Raw genomic sequence first — 21,278 nt, forward strand, 5'->3', positions numbered from 1 at the left:
TAATAATTCTTCTACCTTATTGCCTTGTTGTAATGATAAGATAAGAAAATCCATGTGAGGAATGTGGCACAATGCCTAGTATATAAATAGCTCTTATTAAATGTTAGTCTTATTATTATCTGTTATTACCTTTTTAGATTCTAACTCATACACCGTCTGCTTCCTTTCTGCCTGTGTACCTGATGGTCCTCTCCACTTCACCAGCCTTAGCACATACATCCTCTTATATGTAAAAGTGGAAACTTTATTAAGACAGCATATGGCTGCTGTTGGGATTTACCACTGATTCCCAGATTTCTGACTTTTAGAGGTCTTAGAGGCTTTTTATTGAATTTCAGAAGTCTGAAGGAAATTATGCTCTTATTTCAGTGAGGCTACAAAGGCCAATGGAATGATCATGCTTTTGCCGAGATTATGGTAACTTGTCCTAACACTGCTATTCCTGTGAATATGAAACTCTACCTATTGGTGACATTATGAAAGTTTCTGGTACTCAGTTAGTGAGATTGACCGTTGATAAGCCACTGTTACCAGGGCTGTTTGAAAATACATTACTCACACTGAAGGCACCTGGTGAGTGGTGAGCCTTGCAGGTTGGTACACATCGGCTTTGGTGACAGTACTGATTAACGTCATAGCCTATTGTCATCACAATGGGGACAAAGGCTTATATAATTTCAGATTATAAAATTTTGGTAATTATAGATCATCGAATTAGTGTTGAAATAGAACACATGATAGAAAAAAATAAAGATAAATTCTACTCTTTTAATTAGACAGAATACTTCAGACTCTGGAAAAAGGCAGTCCTCCCACCACTGAAGTCTACACCAGCCCTTTAGCAGCTTCTTTATACTATGGATTCGTTCAGGACTTTTTAGGGGGTGAAATTTAGGACTTTGCTCTCTTGAATTCTGGGCGTGAACTAAGTATTTAGAGGTAGTATTGAAAAGCTAGTTGTGATAGAGCAGATCATAACACAGTTCACATGAAATATGTGTGGGTCACAGAGATGAGCAATGCAAGCTAGGCTTTCTGGTGTCCTCCATTTTGGTTTGATTCAGACAGCAGCCAGAAACAATGCCACAGTATACTTTGTGGCAGAGAAAGGAATCTGCACTGTCCTTTATCTCTTCTTTCTCTTTTCACACAACCTAGACTTTCTAGTGCTTCAAAGTACAAGTTTAAGTTTTCTGTAACATTTCACAGTTTATACTCCAGTGAGACTTCTCTCACAAGGTAACCTTTAGAGTTGTCCTGAAAGTAAAGCAGGCATTGCTTCCTTTATTTTCCATTTCCCCCTAGTTGAAAGACCCTAATGGTCATCTCAAGCAGTTTATTTCCAGCAGTTTCACCATCTTTCTGAGATTGCACAAAGCCTCACTGTCATGCTTCCAGCTCTCCTGCCTGGGTTACTTTCTCCCCTGTAATGGCCTGGGAAAAAACAGACCCCTTTTATCAGAATATAAAAATTCTGCTATTACAGACCAAGTTTCACTTTGCAGAGTAGCATGCTTGTAAAAAATTATAGATGTGGCAGTTGTGACCATTTCTGTTCCTTCTTTAATACCCTAAACAATTTCCAGAATGTTTTAATTGTAGCCCATGAGGCCAGACCTTAGGGCAATGTACTTGAATAGGTCTCTTGAGGTGGTCATTAACTGGGCCCACTGTCAGCTTAGGGCATTTGCTTTGCTTCTGGTATCTAGCCACATAAGTATTCAGACTGGTTTTTTCTTTTCTTTTTAAGTTAGTTGCCTAGACCAGTGTTCCCCAGCCTCTCTCATGCCTTAACACACAGAAAACGATAGTATTTGAACAACATATTGAGGCTACTCTGAGCTAAAAGTCACCTATCTGGAGACTTCTACTAGCCCAGGCTTCTGTCATGTTACGCTGAGGATTAACAGGAGCCAATATCTCATCACACCTATTCTGGAGTAAGCTTGACTATTTCTACCTATTGTCCGGGGGCAGTTGTTGTTAGTGACTCTTAACTCAGAACTTTTCCAGATTGAATGATAAACTATATGGTCACTCAACTGGTTAGCCATTGCCAGCACACTAGGTGGGAAGCTTTGCCTAGGCAACAGCTTAGTTTAGTTGTTTTTTTTTTTTCCCTACATTCTTAAACCCTGATTTGGTATTGTCCCAGTCTTTACTTTTTTTTTACTGGACAAATACTTATTGGATACCTTTTATATGTCAGGCATTTTATGTGCATTCTTGTTTAATCTGTCCCATAACTCTGTCAGCTATGTGGTGGTGGTATTGGTTCTCTGTAGGCCAGGAAACTGACTGAAAGAGGTAGCTTGACTGAAATAACAATGGTGAGTACCTGAGCTAGGGTAGCAAGGAGTTCCATTACATTGCCAGCCTTATATTTTGGTGACTTATGCCATGCTGCAGGATTGTCAGGCTGATAGTGAACCCAGTGGAAAAGAAGTCCCCGCTCACTTAGCAGGTTGGGGTAGATGCAGGGAGGGCAGCAAGCAGCATAGTACTGATTGACCCCCACTCCCTCTGCCATTTGGTTGGACAAGTGGTTGAGATATCATGGAGAACCTCTGTTTGCTTCTGTATTGGCAGTGCACCACCTACTTCTGGCACCTTCCACCTACCTTTGAACCCTCTTGGTGTTAGATTTTTGCCCATCTTGTCTCATAATAGATTGTATGGCTTGGTATTTGCCATAACTGTAGGGAAAAATCCATCTATGATGTATGCAGAACTTTACACTTTGTTTTGCCTTTAAAATTACTGTATTCTTGTCAGAGCCGGGGGTGGGGGGAATGCAATTGGGTTGTCTAAGATCATATTTTAGTACCTTATTGCCCCTAGAGCATTATTGAATTTGGTAAAATCTCTTCTGGTACTTCTGAGCTCTTTTCAAACCTTATTAGAGAAAGCCTAGAAGTCCTATCCCCTAAATCCCCTTTCGGAAGCAATCCACTGTCAAAGACTATTTAAACTGCCATTTAAGGAGTGCTTTCCTGTGCTTACTTGTTAATCAGTCACAGCTTAGAGAAGCCTACGTTGACATGGACGTCTCTGTTCATTTACTTCTTAAACATTTTGGAGCATCTGCTCTCTGTCAGTCACTGCGCTAAGGTGCTGGGCATATAGCTCATGTGTCAGCAAGAAATGGGAAATTGGTTTGTCTTACACATCCAGAAAAATGCCTTTCCCTGAATTTACATTTAGTCCAATTTTATCCTTTTCTATACTTGACTTTTTTTTTTTTTTTTTCTTTTTAGCATTTCTGGCAAGGAGTCCATTACCGTTGGGCCTTTTTCATGCCCAGTGGTCCATATCTAGATGAAATTGCAGAACTTGTGGATGCAGGAAAGGTAGGTGCATCAGGAAAACTTTTATTTGGAAACCTTGGTATTGCTGGAGCACCTCTGATAGACCCGCCCACCAAGTCTCATCAATGGAATTCTCCAGGGGTAGGCTTGACTGGGACATACACTGCCTTACATAGCCAAGTTAAAGTGCTGTATTTTTGTCTCTGTCATCATGGAAATCATAGATGTAGACTGTTTAGTCTGGAAAAGAGTTTACCCATCTCGTTCACCCTCCTTGGCTTGCAGATAAAGAGGCAGACCTGGGGAGGTTATATGATTTTCCCAAAGGCTCTTGGTTAGACAGTGGCAGAGTCGGGATTTACAATGGACTGCTGACATTTTGGTGGTAGTTCTGAAATCATGGCACTTTGTGAAGGCCATCTCTGCACAAAGGTGAGAACACACCTGTGAGTTCAGTTGAACTGCTCATGTAGCTGACTCAGTCTGAGGGCAGGGCTGCCCTGAAGGTAAACCACTTTCCAGACGAGAAGGGGAATCTCAGTCCCAGCCCAGCTGGATGAGACGTAGATCCCCCAGTCTCCTGATTCCCAAGTTAGTGTGATAAAATCCAAGGCAAATAAACAGTATATCTGAGAAGGTCAATGACCAGGTTGTGGGTAAGGATTGACGGGGGTTGTGTAAAAGACAACTGATTCATATTCTCGGCTACTGGTGCCTAACTTTGTGAAAAGGGACTGTTACTTAGAAGCTGGTCATCCCTTGCAGGGATCTTGGTAACTGAGTCTTCTCAGCTGACACCTGCTCATTTAGATTCTTACAGTGTCTTAACTGCTCTAACATTCCATCGCTGGAGGAATAACCCAGAAAATAAACTCATATTCTGGTGCTGATATTTGCGTTTTTATTGAGAGATTGTATGGAATTATAGAATGCAGAACATTTCATACCTTAGAGGATTACATGAGATCATAACCACAATGATTGTCATTTTACAGATAAGAATACTAGCTTAAGGAAAAAAGGAACATGCTCAGCTGGCTAAGCATGGGAATAGATCTCAGATCTCCTGATCCCAGGATTTTTCCCCACCATTCAGCTACCTTCTTAGTGTTTGGGACTGATTTGACTGAGCTTACATTGTCTTGTCTTAGTCATTTTACAGTGGCAGAGAAAGGGGTTGAAGCAGGGCCAACATTGCCATCACACGATTCATACCCTCACACTTGGAAAACCCATCCTGGAGGGATGACACCCCTACTTAGAAATCTTCTGCTTCCCCCTGCCTCTGGTGGCCCATTTCATCATCCGTTTAGATTTCGGAAAAGCAAGGTTTTAAGAAGTACTGACTGTTTTTGTACATTTAAGTTTTTTATCCTAGTATAGCCAAGGAACTATATGATAGGACATGTCCTGTTATTATCTCCCAGATTTTTTGGTTCCAAGTTTGTGAGCCTTTTTGTAGATGTCTAGGTTTCAGTATGTCCTGAGTAGAAACAGGGGCTCAGCATTATTGTGATTGTATAAGTTCCTCTTTGAATACAGGGATCTCTCACATCCCATAGGGATGTTTATTTTATTTCTAAGAAGAAGGAAATTAACTATGGTCAAATAAGTAAGTGCTTCATGTGACTAAGCCCATTATTAGAGATGTCGCTGTCTTCCAGAAGTCCACCATGTGATTGTGCATGTCCTAGTATCTGCTCCAAACTGTCCACATGCTTACCATTGCTCTTTTGTGTTCAAAATATTGTGACTCTCTCTCTTTACCTGGAAATTACTATTTACCCAACAAAGATGAGAGGTGATTTGTGTATATCTACCTTTTAAATTTGGCAGATAACCGGTAGAATGGCTAAAAGAGTACATGATAGAAAAAGATGTCCTTGAAATATCCTTAAAAGGAGAGTGACCAAGGAAATAATCCTCGCCTTCGATTCTCCACTCTCCTGCCCAGGCTGTTGGATTTGAGAGTCATTTCTGATAGTGAAGGACTCTGGGACTGTGCAAGTTGAGAGGTGACACTGGATGCTGTAATGAAGTTGGCCATCTTTTTGCATCCCTGCTTCTCTGTGATTGTGAGAAGTCATTGTCTGTCTACCCTGGGAAACTGGGAAAAATAACAAAGCAGATCTTACATATCATGCAGTTAGTAGATATTTGCTCAACTGGACAAAAGCATTTAAGTTCTTCATGTTTTGGCTGGGTGCTTAATGAGTCTAATTAGCAGGTATCTGATAGAGGAGCAGTATTTGTTTTTTATAGTGTAAAGCTAGGAAATCACAGAGCCAACTATTTTAAAATATGTATACGTTTTTAGATAAAGTATTTTCACAGGATTCAAAATCCAAGAAGTAGGAAGACTTATTTCAAATAATCATCCTTTTACTCCTATCCCTCCGTCACTGAGATTCTGTATGTCACACACAACCAATGTCACATTTCTTGGGTGTTGCAAAGACAGTCTGCCTATCCAACAGGAAAATTCCTCTCTCCAACACAAATAGATAACATGTTGTTCTGCTCCTTGCTTTCTATTTTAACAACCTATCTTGAACTTTATTTCACATTAGGATACAAAAACTTTCTTCATTCTCTATATTATAAACAGCTGTGTAATATTCCTTTGTACAGGTGTATTATCAATATCATTCCAGTCTTTTTGTAGATAATGCTTCAGTAGTTAACCCAGTATTTATTTTAGTTACCTAATTGTGAGTATATCCATTTGTCTTCATTGGAATGGCATTGTTGAGTCAAAAAGTACATGCATTTATAATTTAATAGTTTTGAAAATCTAGTTTGTATATTTAATGTGTGGATTTTTTCATGAGGCCTACCTTCTAGATTCCTTTTCTCTTTATTTACCTGTTATCTTGTTCTCTTTGCCTGTTTTATTTCATTAGAGACTTGGAAATGTGAAGATAGTCTGGCACTGGTCACTTATAACTTAAACTGTCCTGATTGAAAATAGTACCTAGATTAACAAGTATTATTGGTGGATTCTTGTTGCTCTGTGTGGCCCAGTGAAAATGGAGAAGGCACAGAGTTAATACCCACACTAATGAGTACTCTGAGTCACAGCAGTAACATCCTCACGCTGTCTAACCATCAGCTGTGCCTTTGCCTTCTCTCAGGGTAGCACTCAGTAGATGTTTTTGGAGTTGTAGTCTCCTGCCTTTCATGTGTCCACCATTGTCAGTCCCCCAAATGACGAGGATCTAAATGTCAAAAGCACATGGGGATCTCACAATTCATTTTTCCTCTAGCTCTAGACTTAGGCATTGTCATCATGAGATCGTTTTCCCTTTTTAAGGTTGGTTCTTACTCTGTTGACCAGGTTGGCCTTAAACTAGGGATCCTTCCCCTCAGCATCTTGAATAGCTGGGATTACGGGAGCACTGGGTCTAGCTCATCATGAGGTCTTGCTGGACACAGTAGGATTTCACATTCATACCCATTCCAGCCAGGCACAATTGCAGTCTGAATTTTAAGACGTGTGTAGTGTTTTTATTGTAGCTTAACCAGGGGCTGGCCAGCTACATATGGTGGGCCAAATCCAATCTGAGGTCTTTATTTGTACATCCTCTGAGCTAAGAATGGTTTTTGTGCTTTTAATAATTTGTTAAAAAAAAAAAAAAAAAAGAAAGAACATAGACCACGTGTAGCCTGACAAGCCTCAGATTCATGTTTATCTCTTTACCAAAAGTTTACTGTTATTTACCTTAGCCTAGTAGTGAACATTTTTAAATTGAAAAAACCGGTCATACCAAGTCCCAGTTTTTAAAGTAGAAGTAGCTCTGCTGGCAAAGTCATGTCAGGGAGTGTCCTCCCCTGCAAATGTTCCCTCTTTCCTCCACAGGCTCTACACAGCCAAGGAATTCTGGGCTCTCAGAAACCAATTTGAATACCTCTGTTCTGCTGGACAGTCTCAAAAGGAATTATTTATAATTAGCATGTTGAGTATAGGGGGCTGCCACTGAAATTCTGCCTTGGGCCTGCGGTTTATTGGCATTTTCTCCTGAGAACAATAAATATTTCCTATTTTTATACTATTTAGCAAACCTTTTTGGGTGGAAAGTGGGACACTCTTGTCAAAAATCATATTCAGGCCAAGCATGTGTCATTGATTAGCATTGGTTAGAAACAAAAAACCAGTACTTCTCTAGTTTCTGTCCCTACCTCATCCTATATCACACTTGAAGAGACAGTGGCCCTAAGAAATTAAATAGCATGCTCAAAGTGATGCAGCTAGGTCTCTTGACCCCTAATTCCTTCTTCTGCTGCCTTTAAGATTGCAGCAATAATAGTTAAATAATAAATCCCTCATTCAGCCTTCATTGTTTTCTGCTTGTGTACATAATCATCCAAACATTACACAGATGGAGTTTGAATTCTTGGTATTTTATTATATCTTCTTGTATATCCTTCAGGACTTTGAGGAGGTGGCAAGGCAGATTCATCAGACCATAGTCTGCTACTGATAAGAACAACTGTGTTTTGAGGGAAAATATTTATACATATTTGCTTATTGGTTTCCTATTGCTGTAACAAATTACCACAAACATGGTGGTTTAAACAACACAAACTTATTATCTTATAGTTCTGAAGGACAGAAGTCAAAAATGGGTGAGCAGGCTGCGTTCTTCTGCAGGCAGGCTGGAGGGAGAAGCTGTTTCCTTGCCTTCCCCAGCTTCTGGGGGCTGCTCCTGCATTCCTTTACTTGTGGCTACATCAGTCTGCTTCTGCTTCCACTTCTACCATCAAATTTCTTTCTGAACTCTTCTGCCTCCCTCTTAGAAGGACCCGCTGATTCCACTGTGCCCACTTGGATAATCCATGATGATCTCTCCATCTTAGGATCCTTACCCTAATCGCATCTGTGAAGTCCATTTGCCGTATAAGGTAACTTATTCACAAGTTTGGTGATATGAATGTTCTTGGGGACCACTATTCCGCCTCCCATAAATATATCCAAAAGATAGGAAAGGATTTTGGAATATTGGTTGGCCCTGAGAAAGAAAACTAGATGCCCAGGGATAAAGTATGGGATCTTTTTATTTTGAGATGGAGCCTCACTATGTTGCCCAAACTGGTCTTGAACTCCTGGGCTCAAGTGATCCTCCCAGCTTATCCTTCCCTATAGTGGGTACTACAGGTTTAGAACCACCATACCTGGCTCCTTTTTACTTTTTAAGTATACTTATTTGCATATATGTATATATTCTTTATACAATTATTAAAACTTTCTGATTTCATGCACTTAAAGTTTACAGGTCTTTTCAGAATCCTAGGTGACCAATCAAGTTTCTTGGTTGAGCAATGATATAGACTTTATAAAGCTTATTTATTTTAGCCAATATCAGAAAAAATGCTATGTAACGTTTTTGAGTTCAATTCAGAGTATATACTAAGGGCCCCTAGTATTCTGCTTCAGCCAGTAGGGTGTGGAGAGATCAGTTGGCCACATCGAGTTACCTTTTGAACAGTGCTATCCACTGGAACTTTCTGTGGTGATGGAAATGTTCTCTGTCTGGAACTGTCTGGTACAGCAATCACCAGTCACATGTGACTGTTGAGCCCTTGAAATGTGGCTAGTGAAACTGAGAGACTCAATTTTTCATTTCATTTACCACTTTGGGGAGTTTCTGAGGATTGAACTCAGGGGTGCTTTACCACTGAGCTATATCCCTAGCCCTTTTTATTTTTTATGAGACAGGGTCTCACCAAGTTGCCAAGGCTGACCTTGAACCTGCAGTCCTCTCTCCTCCCAGGTCACTGGGATTATAGGCATGTGTTAACCTCCTCACTTTTGATTAAGTAGCCACATGTGTCTAGAGGCTACTGTTTTGGGACTTTCCACCTTAAGCACTCTCTCTCTCTCTCTCTCTCTGTGTCTCTCTGTCTCTCTCTCTGTCTCTCTCTCTCTCTCTGTGTCTCTGTGTCTCTCTCTCTCTTTCTCTCTCTTTCTCTCTCTCTCTCTCTTGGTACAGAGATGGAATCCAAGGTTGCTTAACCACTAAGCCATATCCTCAGCCCTTTTTTTATGTTTTATTTTGAGACAGGGTCTCACTAAATCCTTAGGGTCTCCATAAATTGGTGAGGTTGGCTTTGGGCTTGCAATTCTTCTCAGCCTCCCAAATCTCTGGGAGTGTAGGCACATGCCACCACACCTGGCAACACTGCCACTTTAGAAGAAAATGTAATGAGTTCTGAGGTGGGTGATTTCCCAGACCCCTCTTGAATGACCTAATTTAGCAGAGGACTGTGTTTTAAGCCCTAATTTTCATGTTGCAGCTGGATTTTGCTCCATAGAAAGTGTAATGATTAGAGATTGAATGCCAAGAAACAGTAGAAGATGGCTAGCTTGCCAGATGTGGCAAGTATCTCATGAATCTCTTAACCTTGGTGCTTCTGAAGTTCTTCTGGTACTCCTGAAATTGTTTCTATGAGGAAATGTATATCAAGTTTTTCCTCTTTGTAGCTGTAAGGAGTGCCTTTTCTTAGGGGAGTACCTAGGGACAAATACGTATTCTTTCCAAAACTCCCTTGGCAAGCACCCTCATCTACCATCTCCTCCTATCTTACCACCATTCTTGCAGCTTTGAGTTTTCCATGGGGGGCAGGAAGTGTCTAAGAAATAGCAAATTGGAGCAAAACTCACCTCTTCCTTTGTCCTCTTCTTATCTCGGGAAACTTAACGTTGCCATCTTCCCCTTTACACCAACCAACCCTGGACACTGAGCCTATCACAGAAGTCAGGGCATACCTGTCCGAGAAGTAGTGCTGGGGCTGTGCCTGTGCCCATCCACAGGTATGTAGATTTAGACTTTTACCAGGAGCCCTCAAGTCTTCCTTGGTGTCTGTCACCTGTCAGCCTGTCCTCACACTCCACCCTCAGATCTGCAGCTTCTTTGCCTGGTGGAGGATGAGGCTGAGGGGTGAGGGAAAAAAGTAGGCAGACTGACTTCCCAAACCACGTCCATCCCATTTGGCAATGAAATCAGGGGTCCTGTGTCCTAATTTTGGCTCTGCTTCAGTAGCTCTGACTTTACATGTACTGCTCAGCCACTGGTGCATCAGCTTCCTAATCTGTCAAAACAGGCTTGCTCAGATGTTTAGATTCATTTTGGTTCTGATGTTTTATATTTCTTATTGGGAAAATGGGAATGGAGGAAAACCCTCTTGCCTGCCGCCAGTGCTGTCTGCCATGTCCTCTGGCCATCAACAATCCCTCATTCTTGTGGTGGCAAAAGGTCCTCCTGTACCTTCCCCTCAAGGAGTGGAGAGGGTTTCTGCCCCAGAGAGGAGGCTTGCCCAGCAGCTGGTAAGCTGCAAGACTGGGAGGCCATATTTAGAGAGGGTAAGGTCTCCTTTGTCCCCATGTTGTAGATGTCAGGCAGCGGGTGCTAAATCTTGGGGTCTGGCTTGGCACAGCCTTTAAGGAAGGTAAGGTATACTCAGGAGACCCCACACTTGGACCAAAACTGAACAAGGGCTCCTGCGGTGCACATCTCCCAGCCGACTGTGAGCCCCGGTGTCTGTGGCGGGAAGCCTGGTGTTGAGGCTGCCTGCTTTATAACGGAGCTCCCTGTGCTGGGTGGACTATAGCAGTGTCATCACATAAATGTCCCCACTTCAGTATGAGTAACCTTTCTTTCCCCTCTCTGGATTTTAACTCTGATCCCTTTGTTCTAACAAACAAGCATTGGAGATCTGATGTGAGACTGTGCATAGACACTGTCTCATTATCCAGTTAATCTCCATTTGCTGTCACATATTCAGCCAACAGTGGCATTTGCCTGCCTGTAATTCGAAAGCTTTTTTTCATTGTCACTTATGGGAATCGCTGAATGACTCATTATGCCATGGTCAGCCTCCTGGGTTATTTGCCACAATGGGCCTGACCAGCCAGATCAAAGTGTGCAGTCACTGCAAGCTGCCTGGGTCATCAGTTCAGCCTCTGTGGCTCTGGGCAGAGCTCTGAAGTGAACATGGCTTGATGGCTTGGGCAGCGCATTCTGGAGTGGAGCCTGTTTTGTGTTCCTGCTCTGTGTTAGTCCTAGCACTTAGGAGGCAAGCACTTAGTCGATATTTGGAGAATGGATGCATATGTGTTCGATACAAGTTCAGAACCTGAGAATAATGGCAGAAGGCTGCAGCGACTTCACTGTAGTGTATGCACATTTCCTGGGAAGCTTGTGTAAAATGCACTGTCCTCTTCCCTGCCCCTGGAGATTCTGATTTTGTTTTTCTAGCAGGTGGCCTAGGACAGTGCAGTTTAAGCATGCATTCATGTGATTCCTTTTCCGGATAAACAGTATCCCCAAAACAATGTCCCAGAGGTTCAAAAGGTTTCCTGTGGGTTATACAGAAATCAACCTGAATGCCTTTCATCCTCTGACCAGAGAATGAATAGGTTTCATCTAACATGCTAGTCACATCAGTTCTTAGTGGTTGCGATATTGAAAATTTTTGAGGTCATGCTCAGCACCCTGGGGAATTATCAATTGGTGATGTCCTCCATAGGCAGATGGAAGGGTTGGCACAAGTACTACACATCTGTCATCTTGGTGGCCTAGATACAGGATCGAGAGGCCACATCCTCAGCTGGCACAAGTAAGACAGGCCAAGATGCAGGCTGTGATGTCATTATTATCCTTGGCTTCCTTTCCCTTCCTTCTAGGTGTAGAGGTAGAAAGCTGCAGATGATAAGGAAAAGTTCAGCTTGTAGTGGTGAGAGCAGATTTGATGATGCCAGATTGATCCTGCCTTACCACGTTGGCTGTGACTTTAGCAATTTATTTAACTCAGTGCCTTGATTTCTTCTTTCATAAAATGAGAATAATAGTAATATCTGCCTCAGAAGGTGGTTATGGGTTTTAAATGAGGTAAAAATATAGAGAACCCTTAGAAGAGTCCCTGGCATATATAGTAAGGACAGAACATGCCAGGTGTTGCTTTTATTATGAGCTTATTGTGATTTGTGGCTACAGAAGAACTTTTAGCTCTTTGGAGAAGAAACGTTTGAAGTTTGAGATGCTCTTTGGGTGTCTGGGTTCTGAGAATCACACAAAAACACGTCTTCTCTTATAAAAATAAAATGGTTGTCAATTGTATGAGTTGGCCTCTGACATCTTATCCCTTCCAGTGGAGCTATGGGAGGAAGGCCACAGAGGTATGCAATGGATAATGACTAATTTCTGCTCGAAGTTTTGAAAAGGAAGAGCGCGATTGCATTTTTGCATGGGAAAAGGGTGTTACTGGGGACCTACTTTCAAAAGGAGGTTGCAGGCAATTGTAATGGTATGGTGAAAAGAACCAGCAACACTAAACATCAACGAGCTGGCTGAAATGGCTTTCCTGTAAATTCTAACCAACTGTGCTACTGTTTAGCAGAGGCTCCTAGGGCAGCTATAGCCTGGGACAGTTTCTCCTGAAGGCCAGAGAACTCACATTAGACTTTTGCTTCCCACACTTTGGTTTTCACCTAAGTGACATTTATGAAGCTCCTACTACATTCTTAGGTGTTGTGGAGGGGTACAGAAGAGATGGCCCATATCACAGGTGCTTTATACTCTGGTTGAGTAGATAGCCAAATATTAAACAAATTTAAAAAACAAAAAAATACCACTACTTACTCTGCACTATCTGTAAGGGGACCAGAGAGATATATACAGCAAGGAGCTTGGGGCACCAGGCTCCTTTGGTGTTTTCCTTACAGGGTAGTCTACATGTGTTCTCAACTGTAACAAGTGTAGCTCTGAGGGCTGCCTCGTTCCTGGAGCAATTCAAAGGGAGAACACACTACAGGCTGGGGGATGAGGAAATGAGTGTGAGATCAAAGCCAGGAGGGTCAGAGAAGAGGCATTTCTGGACTTACTGACTTGCACTGGCAAAGGCACCAATCTAGTGTGTTCAGATAATGGTAAGGAAACCATTTTGGTAAAGCATAGGATCTGCCTGGGGCTGAGGTCCAGAGTAGTAGTCTTCGAATGCCTGTCTTGGGAGCTGTTTAGGGTTCTGAGTAGAAGAGCAACGCGACAGCATAGAGCAGAAGTCTGGTGGAACAAAGTGGAGTTGGGCCACTCCAGAGAAAAGAGAGGCCATGAGGCAAGAGTGGAGGCAGCAGGTATGGCTGGGCATGAGCTCCTCACCTAGGCAGGATGGAGAGAGACCTGAAAAAGACCAGCCTTAAGTGATAGTGTGAAGAAACTAATTATCGGTGTCATTTGCCTTGAAAGATGTAGGTATTCTGATCAGTCAGTTTCTTCTTGTATTTTACAGATTCGACCAGTTATTGAACAAACCTTTCCTTTTTCTCAAGTCCCAGAAGCCTTCCTAAAGGTGGAAAGAGGACATGCACGAGGAAAGACTGTAATTAATGTCGTTTAAATAAATACTGTATGTGGCTCACTGTTGGCTTTTTTATTTGGTGAGTGCTGTGGTCTAAACATTTTCTAGCCATCCCCCTCAAACATTTTTCCATATTAGATTATAAGTTTCCATGATAGGCTTAAAAAAATAAACACACCTTTTTTTGCCAATAACTTGCCAGTAGTTTATACAAACACATCAGCACTTGGACTTGTCTGTAGTCAGTGAGAATTGCATATTCTTTGAAAGCTGCTCTTTGACATCAGTTTGCAGATTGCTATGGTACCTTCTCTTCGAGCAACTCAAAACTTGTTTTATTATCATAGTATTTATGAGATCCTAAAACTTTCAGTTTGTGAATGAAAAGTTATTTAAAAAACTTGCTCTGGACTGGGAGTATAGCTCAGTGATAAAGCACTTGCTTGTATGCATGAGTTCCTTGCTTCCATCCCTGGCATCACAAAAGAAATGTTTGTTAATTGAATAGAACAAAAGCTAGTTACTTCTTGAATTCATCAGTGAACACTTTCTAACTGGCTGCCATAGTTTGGATCTGGATGTCCCCCAAAGGCCCATGGTATTATTGGGAGGTTGTGGAACCTTTAAGTGGTAGAACTAGTAGGAGGAAGCTAGGTCGTTGGGGGTGTGCCTTGGAGGAGATACTGGGATCCTGGTTCCTCCCTGCCTCTCTTTGCTTCCTAACTGCCATGAAGTGAGTGTTTTCTTCCACCCTTTGCTTCCACCATGATGTGCTGCTTCACCACAGGCCCCAAAGCAACAGAGCCCAATGACATGAACTGAAACCTCCAAAACTGGGCCAAAATAAACATTTCCTCCTTGTAACTTGATTATCCCAGGTATTTGTTACAGTAATAAAAAGCTAACACAGAATATTGGTACTAAGAAGTAGGAGCATTGCTGTGACTATACTTGATTCAGAAGCCTTTGGAATTGGTTTGCAGGAAAAATTTAGAAAAGTTTGGAGAAGCAGACTATAGAAAACTAGAATGCTGCAAATGGAATTTAATGGGTAAGTCTGGTGATGGCTCAAGGCTAAAATGCTGATAGGAATGCAGACAGTAAGACTTGCTGATCAAGCTGCAGATGTAAGTAAAGACACTATTAGGAATTGGACCAGCAGCCATCTGGGTTAACAGTCTGGCAAAGAACTTTGTTATATTATGTCCATTCCCTGAGAGTTTGTATAAGGCTAATTTAAAGGCGATGGGTTAGTTTATCTGGAGGAGGAAATTTCAAGGCAGCACAGTATTCAGACAGTAGCACAGGTATTGTCGGCTGCTTTTAGTCAGATATACAGTGAGAATCAGAAGCAAAGAAAGTGTGGAAAAATTAGGAAAAACTGCAATTCGGCCAGAAAAGAAGCTCATTTTAGGGGCCGACAAGGAGGGTGCTAAAGAGAGCAGCATAATTAATAAGAAGCCAAGTACTTCGAACTTGGACAATAAGGAAGATGCCTTCAGGGCATCTCAGGAATTGATCGAGTTTTGTTTGAAGAGAGAGCCCTGGGGACACTCTGTGCACAGAGCCACCTAGGGAATTGTTTCCCAGGATTTATTTCCTGTGTTTGGCCAGAACTCGGGCCACTGCAGCAGTGGTTTGAACCAGCATGGACATGGCTGCCACCTATCATTGCCCTCATGATGCTGGTTTGGCAGGCATGCAGAATGCAGGAGGTCTTGGGTCATTGAGTCTTCCTTCTACCAAGATTTCAGGAAAGCCTGGGAGGCTGGGCAGCGGGTGACAGGGTCAGAGTCCCTGCAAACAGCTCCTAGCAGGGAGGAGATTCATGAAGCTTAAGAGTGAAGCTGAAGTCACCGTGAAGACCCCAGGAAGTTATACGTGCCAGGTACGCGGAATACCTGTCAGGAGCTGCTGGCAGGAAAGAGAGCCTGAGAGTGGTCGTGGGGGCTGTGACTAGTAATTCTGTACTAGTAAGTCTTGGGTGGTGCTGTCCAAGCACTTTGGCCCTCACATCATAACATCATGTGCCCTGGTGGATATAGCTGTAGGATTTGATGTTTGCCCTACTGGGTTTCAGTTTAGCTTCATTGTAATCCTCCCTTTCTGTGCCCCTATTCCTCCATATTGGAATGGGAATATTTACCCTGTCCCATTGTATCTTGGAAATTTATGTTCTTCTGATTTTTATAGGGGCTCACAGCTAAGAGTTTGTCTTGAGTCTCAGAGGAGACTTTGGACTTGAATTTTTGATTAGTGGTAGAACTGTTAAGATTTTGAGAACTCTTGGAGATAGATGGAATTCATTTTGCCTTGTGAAATGGAAATGAGTCTTTGGGGCCAGGGTGGGATGCTATAGTTTGGATGTGGAATGTTCCCCAAAGGCCAATCTTGTCCCCAGTCTGTGGCCATCTGGGGAGTGGCAGAACCTTTGGAACCTAGTGGAAGCAAGGTAGGTTGTTGGGAGCATGCCCTTGGAGGGGATATTGGGATCCTAGCCCCCTCCTGCCTCCCTGTTTCCTGGCCTCCATCAGGTAATCAATCATCTTCCTCTACCGTGCTCCCTGTTGAGCTCCTCACCACAGGCACAAAAGCAATGGGGCAAACTGACCATGAACTGAAACCTCCAAAACAGTGAGCCAAAATAAACATTTCCTCCTTATAACTTGGGTATCTCAGGTATTTTGTCATAGTAACAGAAAGCTAACACACTTTCATTTTTATTCCCCTGCTCTAATGTGGTTATCACAGAAGTTTGGAATCCCTTACAGTCATCTATTAAAACCTGGCCTGTGATTTGATTGCTTGTTCTTTTAATATTCAAAGGGTTAAAGCTAAAGTTTCTAACTTCTATAAACCCTAAGTTTTGCATAATGGCTGGGCCTCTTTCAGAAATGGAAACATGCTTCTCTGGGGACTTTTCTGTGGAAATTGCCACCATTCCAATGGAGTCCAGTTGGCTATTATCTGACCTCCTATGACTGCATTTAGGTATTTCACCAATATACCCATCGCAGTACGTACTTCAGAATCTCTAGTGTCTCATTAACATGAGTGTTTTTTATTGACTCTAGTACTCACACCCATTATCAGACCTTTGAGACTTGTTTTGAGAAGATTTCACTTTGTTTTTTCCTGTTAGATGCCCATTTGGTAGCAGGTTTCTCTAGAGTTGTCTTAGTACAAATTTACTTCAAAAGAAAAAGATGTTTTTCCATTTGTAAATACTAACTGCTCTTAACTTCCACTTGGAGCAGTCTCAGTTCTTGTCCCAGAGAGCAGTAGTGAGGTGTCAGGTACTCAAAAGCGCATAGGTGAGCCAGGACCTCACTTGCTATCTTATCCAGTTAGAGGGTGGTCAGCAAAACCTTCCCTGCCATCACACCAGGACCCTTGAGCCAGCCTCATCCTACTCTGTCAGACATTTATTTCTAGTCTGCTGGCTGACCCTTGGAAGTTTAGATGAGGGTTCTGAATGGACTATAGGTGATTTCACCAATATAGTTAACCAGAAACAAGTTTATTCAAGAGGTAAATTCAGCACAGGTTATTATAGAGTATCTTACCCCACCATTCTGTAATGATATACACAAAATGCCTAAAATCAGAGCTATACATCTAAGAACGAGACAGACCTCTTGGCGCGGTTGTACATGTGCAAACATTATTTTAAAACTGAAGGTAAATTATTCTAATGACCACAGTTGCCTATGGACTTCAGGGAGGATCACATTTTAGAATTGGAAACACCTAAACAGAGAAATGGAAACAAGATTTGTTCTACTTGTGACAAGAGCACCAGTATTCAGTGACAAGGACAAAAAAGAGGAAGGAGGTACTCAAGGAAACATTTAGCAGTTTAGTTCAAAACAGAACCAACAGAGCAGCAAGTGAAATAGTTCCTTTGCATTTTTGAATTGCTTACAGTATTCATGGGCTCACAGAGCTCCAACATTTGACCACCACCAGCCTCAAGGGTCTCTTCTCCTTTACTTTCTGGACATGAGTGCTGGCCATCCCCTGGAGCTTTGCACACCTCTCTTTCTGCTACCAGAAGGAAATATCAGGGCTGCAGTACCCTCAGTACCTTCATATCTGAGCCTGTCCCACTCAGTAGTGCCTGGAAATTAGTTAAAAGGTCTGACTTTAGCAAAAAAACTGTAGAACATGGCCTCAGTACTTGCAGATAAGTAAGGAGAGGCTAATAAATTAGGCCATGATAATACTGTTCCAGTAGCAGCTTTGAGAAAGGCATTAAACATTCACTTGTGACGTTCTAGGGCAATCCAAATTCTGCTAATAAATGTTAGCAGACATGGACATGAAATTCCATCAGTTTACTAATTTTTAAATATTAACTGAAAGAAAACAGTATTTGTGTACACTTATAATATTTCTGAATATATATAAGGCTTTCCCACTTTATTATCAATGATAATTAATGGTTCCAGAAAACATTAAGGCCAAGAACCAAAGGTACAGGCCTAATAAAGCATGTTTCTCAGATGTTCAACAGTCTTCTACCTTACAAACTTAGGTTTCTATCCTTTCCCTTAAAGTGTAAGAGATTTTTAAGTCCACAAAGTCAGTAAATTTGGTCCTGTTCTCTCCACTACTATCTTTGGAAATAATTTTAAATGTCCATAGTCTTGAAGTCTTCTTACAACATCTTAAACACCACAAAGCTGCTAATGATGCAACCTGTTTAAGTAGCTACTGAGAGAAAATGAAAGGCAAGAAATGAAAGGAAGACAAATTATTGGTTTAAAATTATTACAGTCTTTTGAAAAGATGAGATGATTCTCCCAGACATGGCAGTGTCATTCAAGATGGAAGAAGGTGTCACTCTACTTGGCTCCTCCATCACCATTGTCCTTTGGTGTTTCTCAAATAAGGCAGCTGGAAAGACCTCCAGAGAGATTCCCCCTGCATTCGTTCTTCAGGTTCATAGGACCATGGCTTCCCATACTTGTGTTAGCTTCTCTCTGCTGATTGTGTTGAGGATAATGTGATTTTGGTCATACTGTGCACCCCCTGAAAGAAAGAAAAGAGGAACTATGACCAGGGTAAAGGAGCAACAGCAGAGACATTTTATACTAACACTCCAGAGCAAAAGCCATAAACAGGGCATAAAACTGTGTGCTCCAAGGAAACAGCAGGAAGGAAGCCCTGAACTCCTGCGGGATGAGAGGCTCAACCCCATACAGGCCAATCTGTTAAGATCTGCATGGGGGCTCCAGCGCCTCCACACAGCACAGCCTACCTCACAGGGTTCCTTTTCTACCTGATTCTTAAAGGCCAGTGTATGGTCACTCCCACCATGTCTGAAACTGGGAGCAACAGGGAAAAGTCTAGAGAGGCAGAACAGAGCAAAGAGACTACAATAGAGTCTGTGGAGAGATCATGGATTTGAGCTCCTAGTGAGGAGTAAGCAGGCAGACCTGACAGTGGCAGAAAGCCTGTGGGCATGGCTATCAGAGGGAACAAGATAATGAAAAAATGGTGGTACTAAGACAAAGGGGAGGGTTTAATGACACCCAGAAGTATGCACAGGGACAGGAAGCACTCCCACCGCTGGGAATTCAGCATATGAAAATACCTAGCAGTTAAAATACTGAGAACCATCGCACTGTAAAAGTAGTACCATGAACCCCCCTAACTCCTTTTCACCAGAATGTCTGTAAGAAGACTTTCCAAGGATACTTATTTGAAACTTCTGATACTTAACTTCTTTCAATGGAGAAGTATCTTTTTTACCCACAAAGGAGAAGTATCTTAACCAAAAACAGGTTATGTGATTTTCTTTCCAGTATGGAATAAACATCCTTTCAGAAACCTTATCTTTTTTTAGCATAAGCCTCTGCACCAAGGTGCATCACCAGGGGCTTCAGTGAAATAAAAATCTGTGTGTCTGGATGCAGGACATGACTGGTATTGAAATCATGCTTCATCATCAGGCCAAGAAGAAATAGACTTCTCCCCTCTTTAAAATCATTTGCAAAGTATCAAAAAGTTCTGAAAATTTACATGATAGACCTAAGCAGATGGGGAAGGAAGTCATCTCTGACACTTCTGTAAGAAACCAGTTTGTCATCACTAGTTGTCAGGAGCCTCCCCAGGTAGGTGCAGCATGGAACAGGTACAGATGAGGCGCCTTGGGCCTCTGTATCTCCAAGTCAGCAGTAGGTACTAGTAAATCGTACACTCTCCACCAAGGCAACGTGCTCCACTGAAGTTCCAGAAAGTACTCAGGGCACAGGGCCTTGTTTTTTTCAGTCTTAAAGATTATAGTAGTTGTTGTTGTTTTGAGGTACGGGGGATCAAATCTAGGGGCTGTGCTGGACTGCTGGAGTCCACGATTAGAGTATTTTAATATACTTTTTGTGTGTATTACACCAAATCTAATTGGACTCATGAAGACTAGAAAGATCTTGAGAAATAATCTGAGTCATTCATTTGCCTTCGGGAAAAATTTAATCATCCCAGACTTTTTTCTCTCTTTCTGGAAAATTAGGTATATTTCAGGGCCAGGGGTGTAGCTCAGTGGTAAAGTGCTGGATTCAACATGCGAGGCGCTGGATTCAATTCCCAGCACCACAAAAAACAAAAACAAGGAAAAACCACATAGATTTCTATTGGACTATCTGATACAGAAGACAGTGTGGGATGGATGGAGAGTATAAGCACAAACACCTTTTTTTTTTTTTTTTTTAAACAAGTATTTGGAGACAGGAGGACACTGTGGGTTTTTTTTGTTTGTTTGTTTGTTTGAACTTACCTTCCCATATAGCAAGTATAATGGTATAAAGGAGGCCACTGTCACCAGTGGTCCTTTCATAGCTACACACCTGTGTACTGAGATCACACACATGCCTGCCAGGATAGCTGGGAAGTGACTAAATCCTAACTTTTCTAACATTTCCAATGTTGTCACATTTCTTTGTCTTCCCTGGGGATTTTGAAGCTATCTTACATAGAGGAGTGCTAGTGCCACAGAGTTGATCAAATAAGAATAAAGGCCCGCATCACTGATTCTCAGCCAGTTACATTTGAGTTCTTGGCAAATGGGACTGAGAAACAGTAATTTGGAACAAATTTTCTATCCTATTTAAAAGAAATCAGTACTATTCCCTCAAAACACAAAATGATACAAATATATTGCCTGGAAGATATCCTTTCCCCTTTGGTTCACTTTTAGTTTTTGTGATGCAACTGTTTCATTCACCTACTTATAGTACAATCCTGCCAGACTTTTGATGATTTTTAAAGTGAGTGTGAATCAGCTTCCACTGTTATCATAAGATACGTGGTCTGGTATAACACAGGACCATCTATCCAAACAACATCCTCCCCAAACACAAGGAGAGAAGAAAGACACTCCATCTAGTAAGTCTGAACAGCAATTTTAACAGGTTTTGGCAATTTTAATTCTCCTGGGGTAGCTCATGAAGACCACAGGCTCCTACTAAGTGCATGGCAAAAGAGAGATGTGCTTACTGTTCTCCTTGCATGAGTGTGGGCTGTGCCCTACTCCTTCCTATCCAGAAGATGGCATCATTCTCCCACATGCTGAGAAATTCAAATTCAGTGTAACAAGAAATTAAGTAATTATTGCAG

General features: G+C 41.9%; 2 protein-coding genes across 5 annotated transcripts in view; one reads left to right on the top strand and one right to left on the bottom strand.

Annotated features, from left to right (window-relative positions):
- RTN4IP1 (reticulon 4 interacting protein 1) overlaps positions 1–13,724 on the top strand; it is a 42,573-nt gene extending 28,849 nt beyond the window's left edge. Inside the window, exons 8-9 of one of the 2 annotated variants that reach the window (XM_079149048.1) lie at positions 3,258–3,350; positions 13,593–13,724. In XM_079149048.1, the coding sequence (XP_079005174.1) occupies positions 3,258–3,350; positions 13,593–13,700 (201 nt within the window). In that variant the 3' untranslated portion in view covers positions 13,701–13,724. The remainder of the gene's footprint in view (positions 1–3,257; positions 3,351–13,592) is intronic. The other variant, XM_079149049.1, reaches the window with a different exon arrangement.
- A 3,436-nt stretch (positions 13,725–17,160) lies between these two features.
- CRYBG1 (crystallin beta-gamma domain containing 1) overlaps positions 17,161–21,278 on the bottom strand; it is a 226,187-nt gene continuing 222,069 nt past the window's right edge. For all 3 annotated transcript variants that reach the window (XM_079149028.1, XM_079149030.1, XM_079149029.1), the window contains one exon: positions 17,161–18,695. In XM_079149028.1, the coding sequence (XP_079005154.1) occupies positions 18,607–18,695 (89 nt within the window). In that variant the 3' untranslated portion in view covers positions 17,161–18,606. The remainder of the gene's footprint in view (positions 18,696–21,278) is intronic.

The sequence above is a fragment of the Sciurus vulgaris genome, assembly GCF_902686455.1.
Source record: "Sciurus vulgaris genome assembly, chromosome: 7".
Lineage (NCBI taxonomy): Eukaryota > Metazoa > Chordata > Mammalia > Rodentia > Sciuridae > Sciurus > Sciurus vulgaris.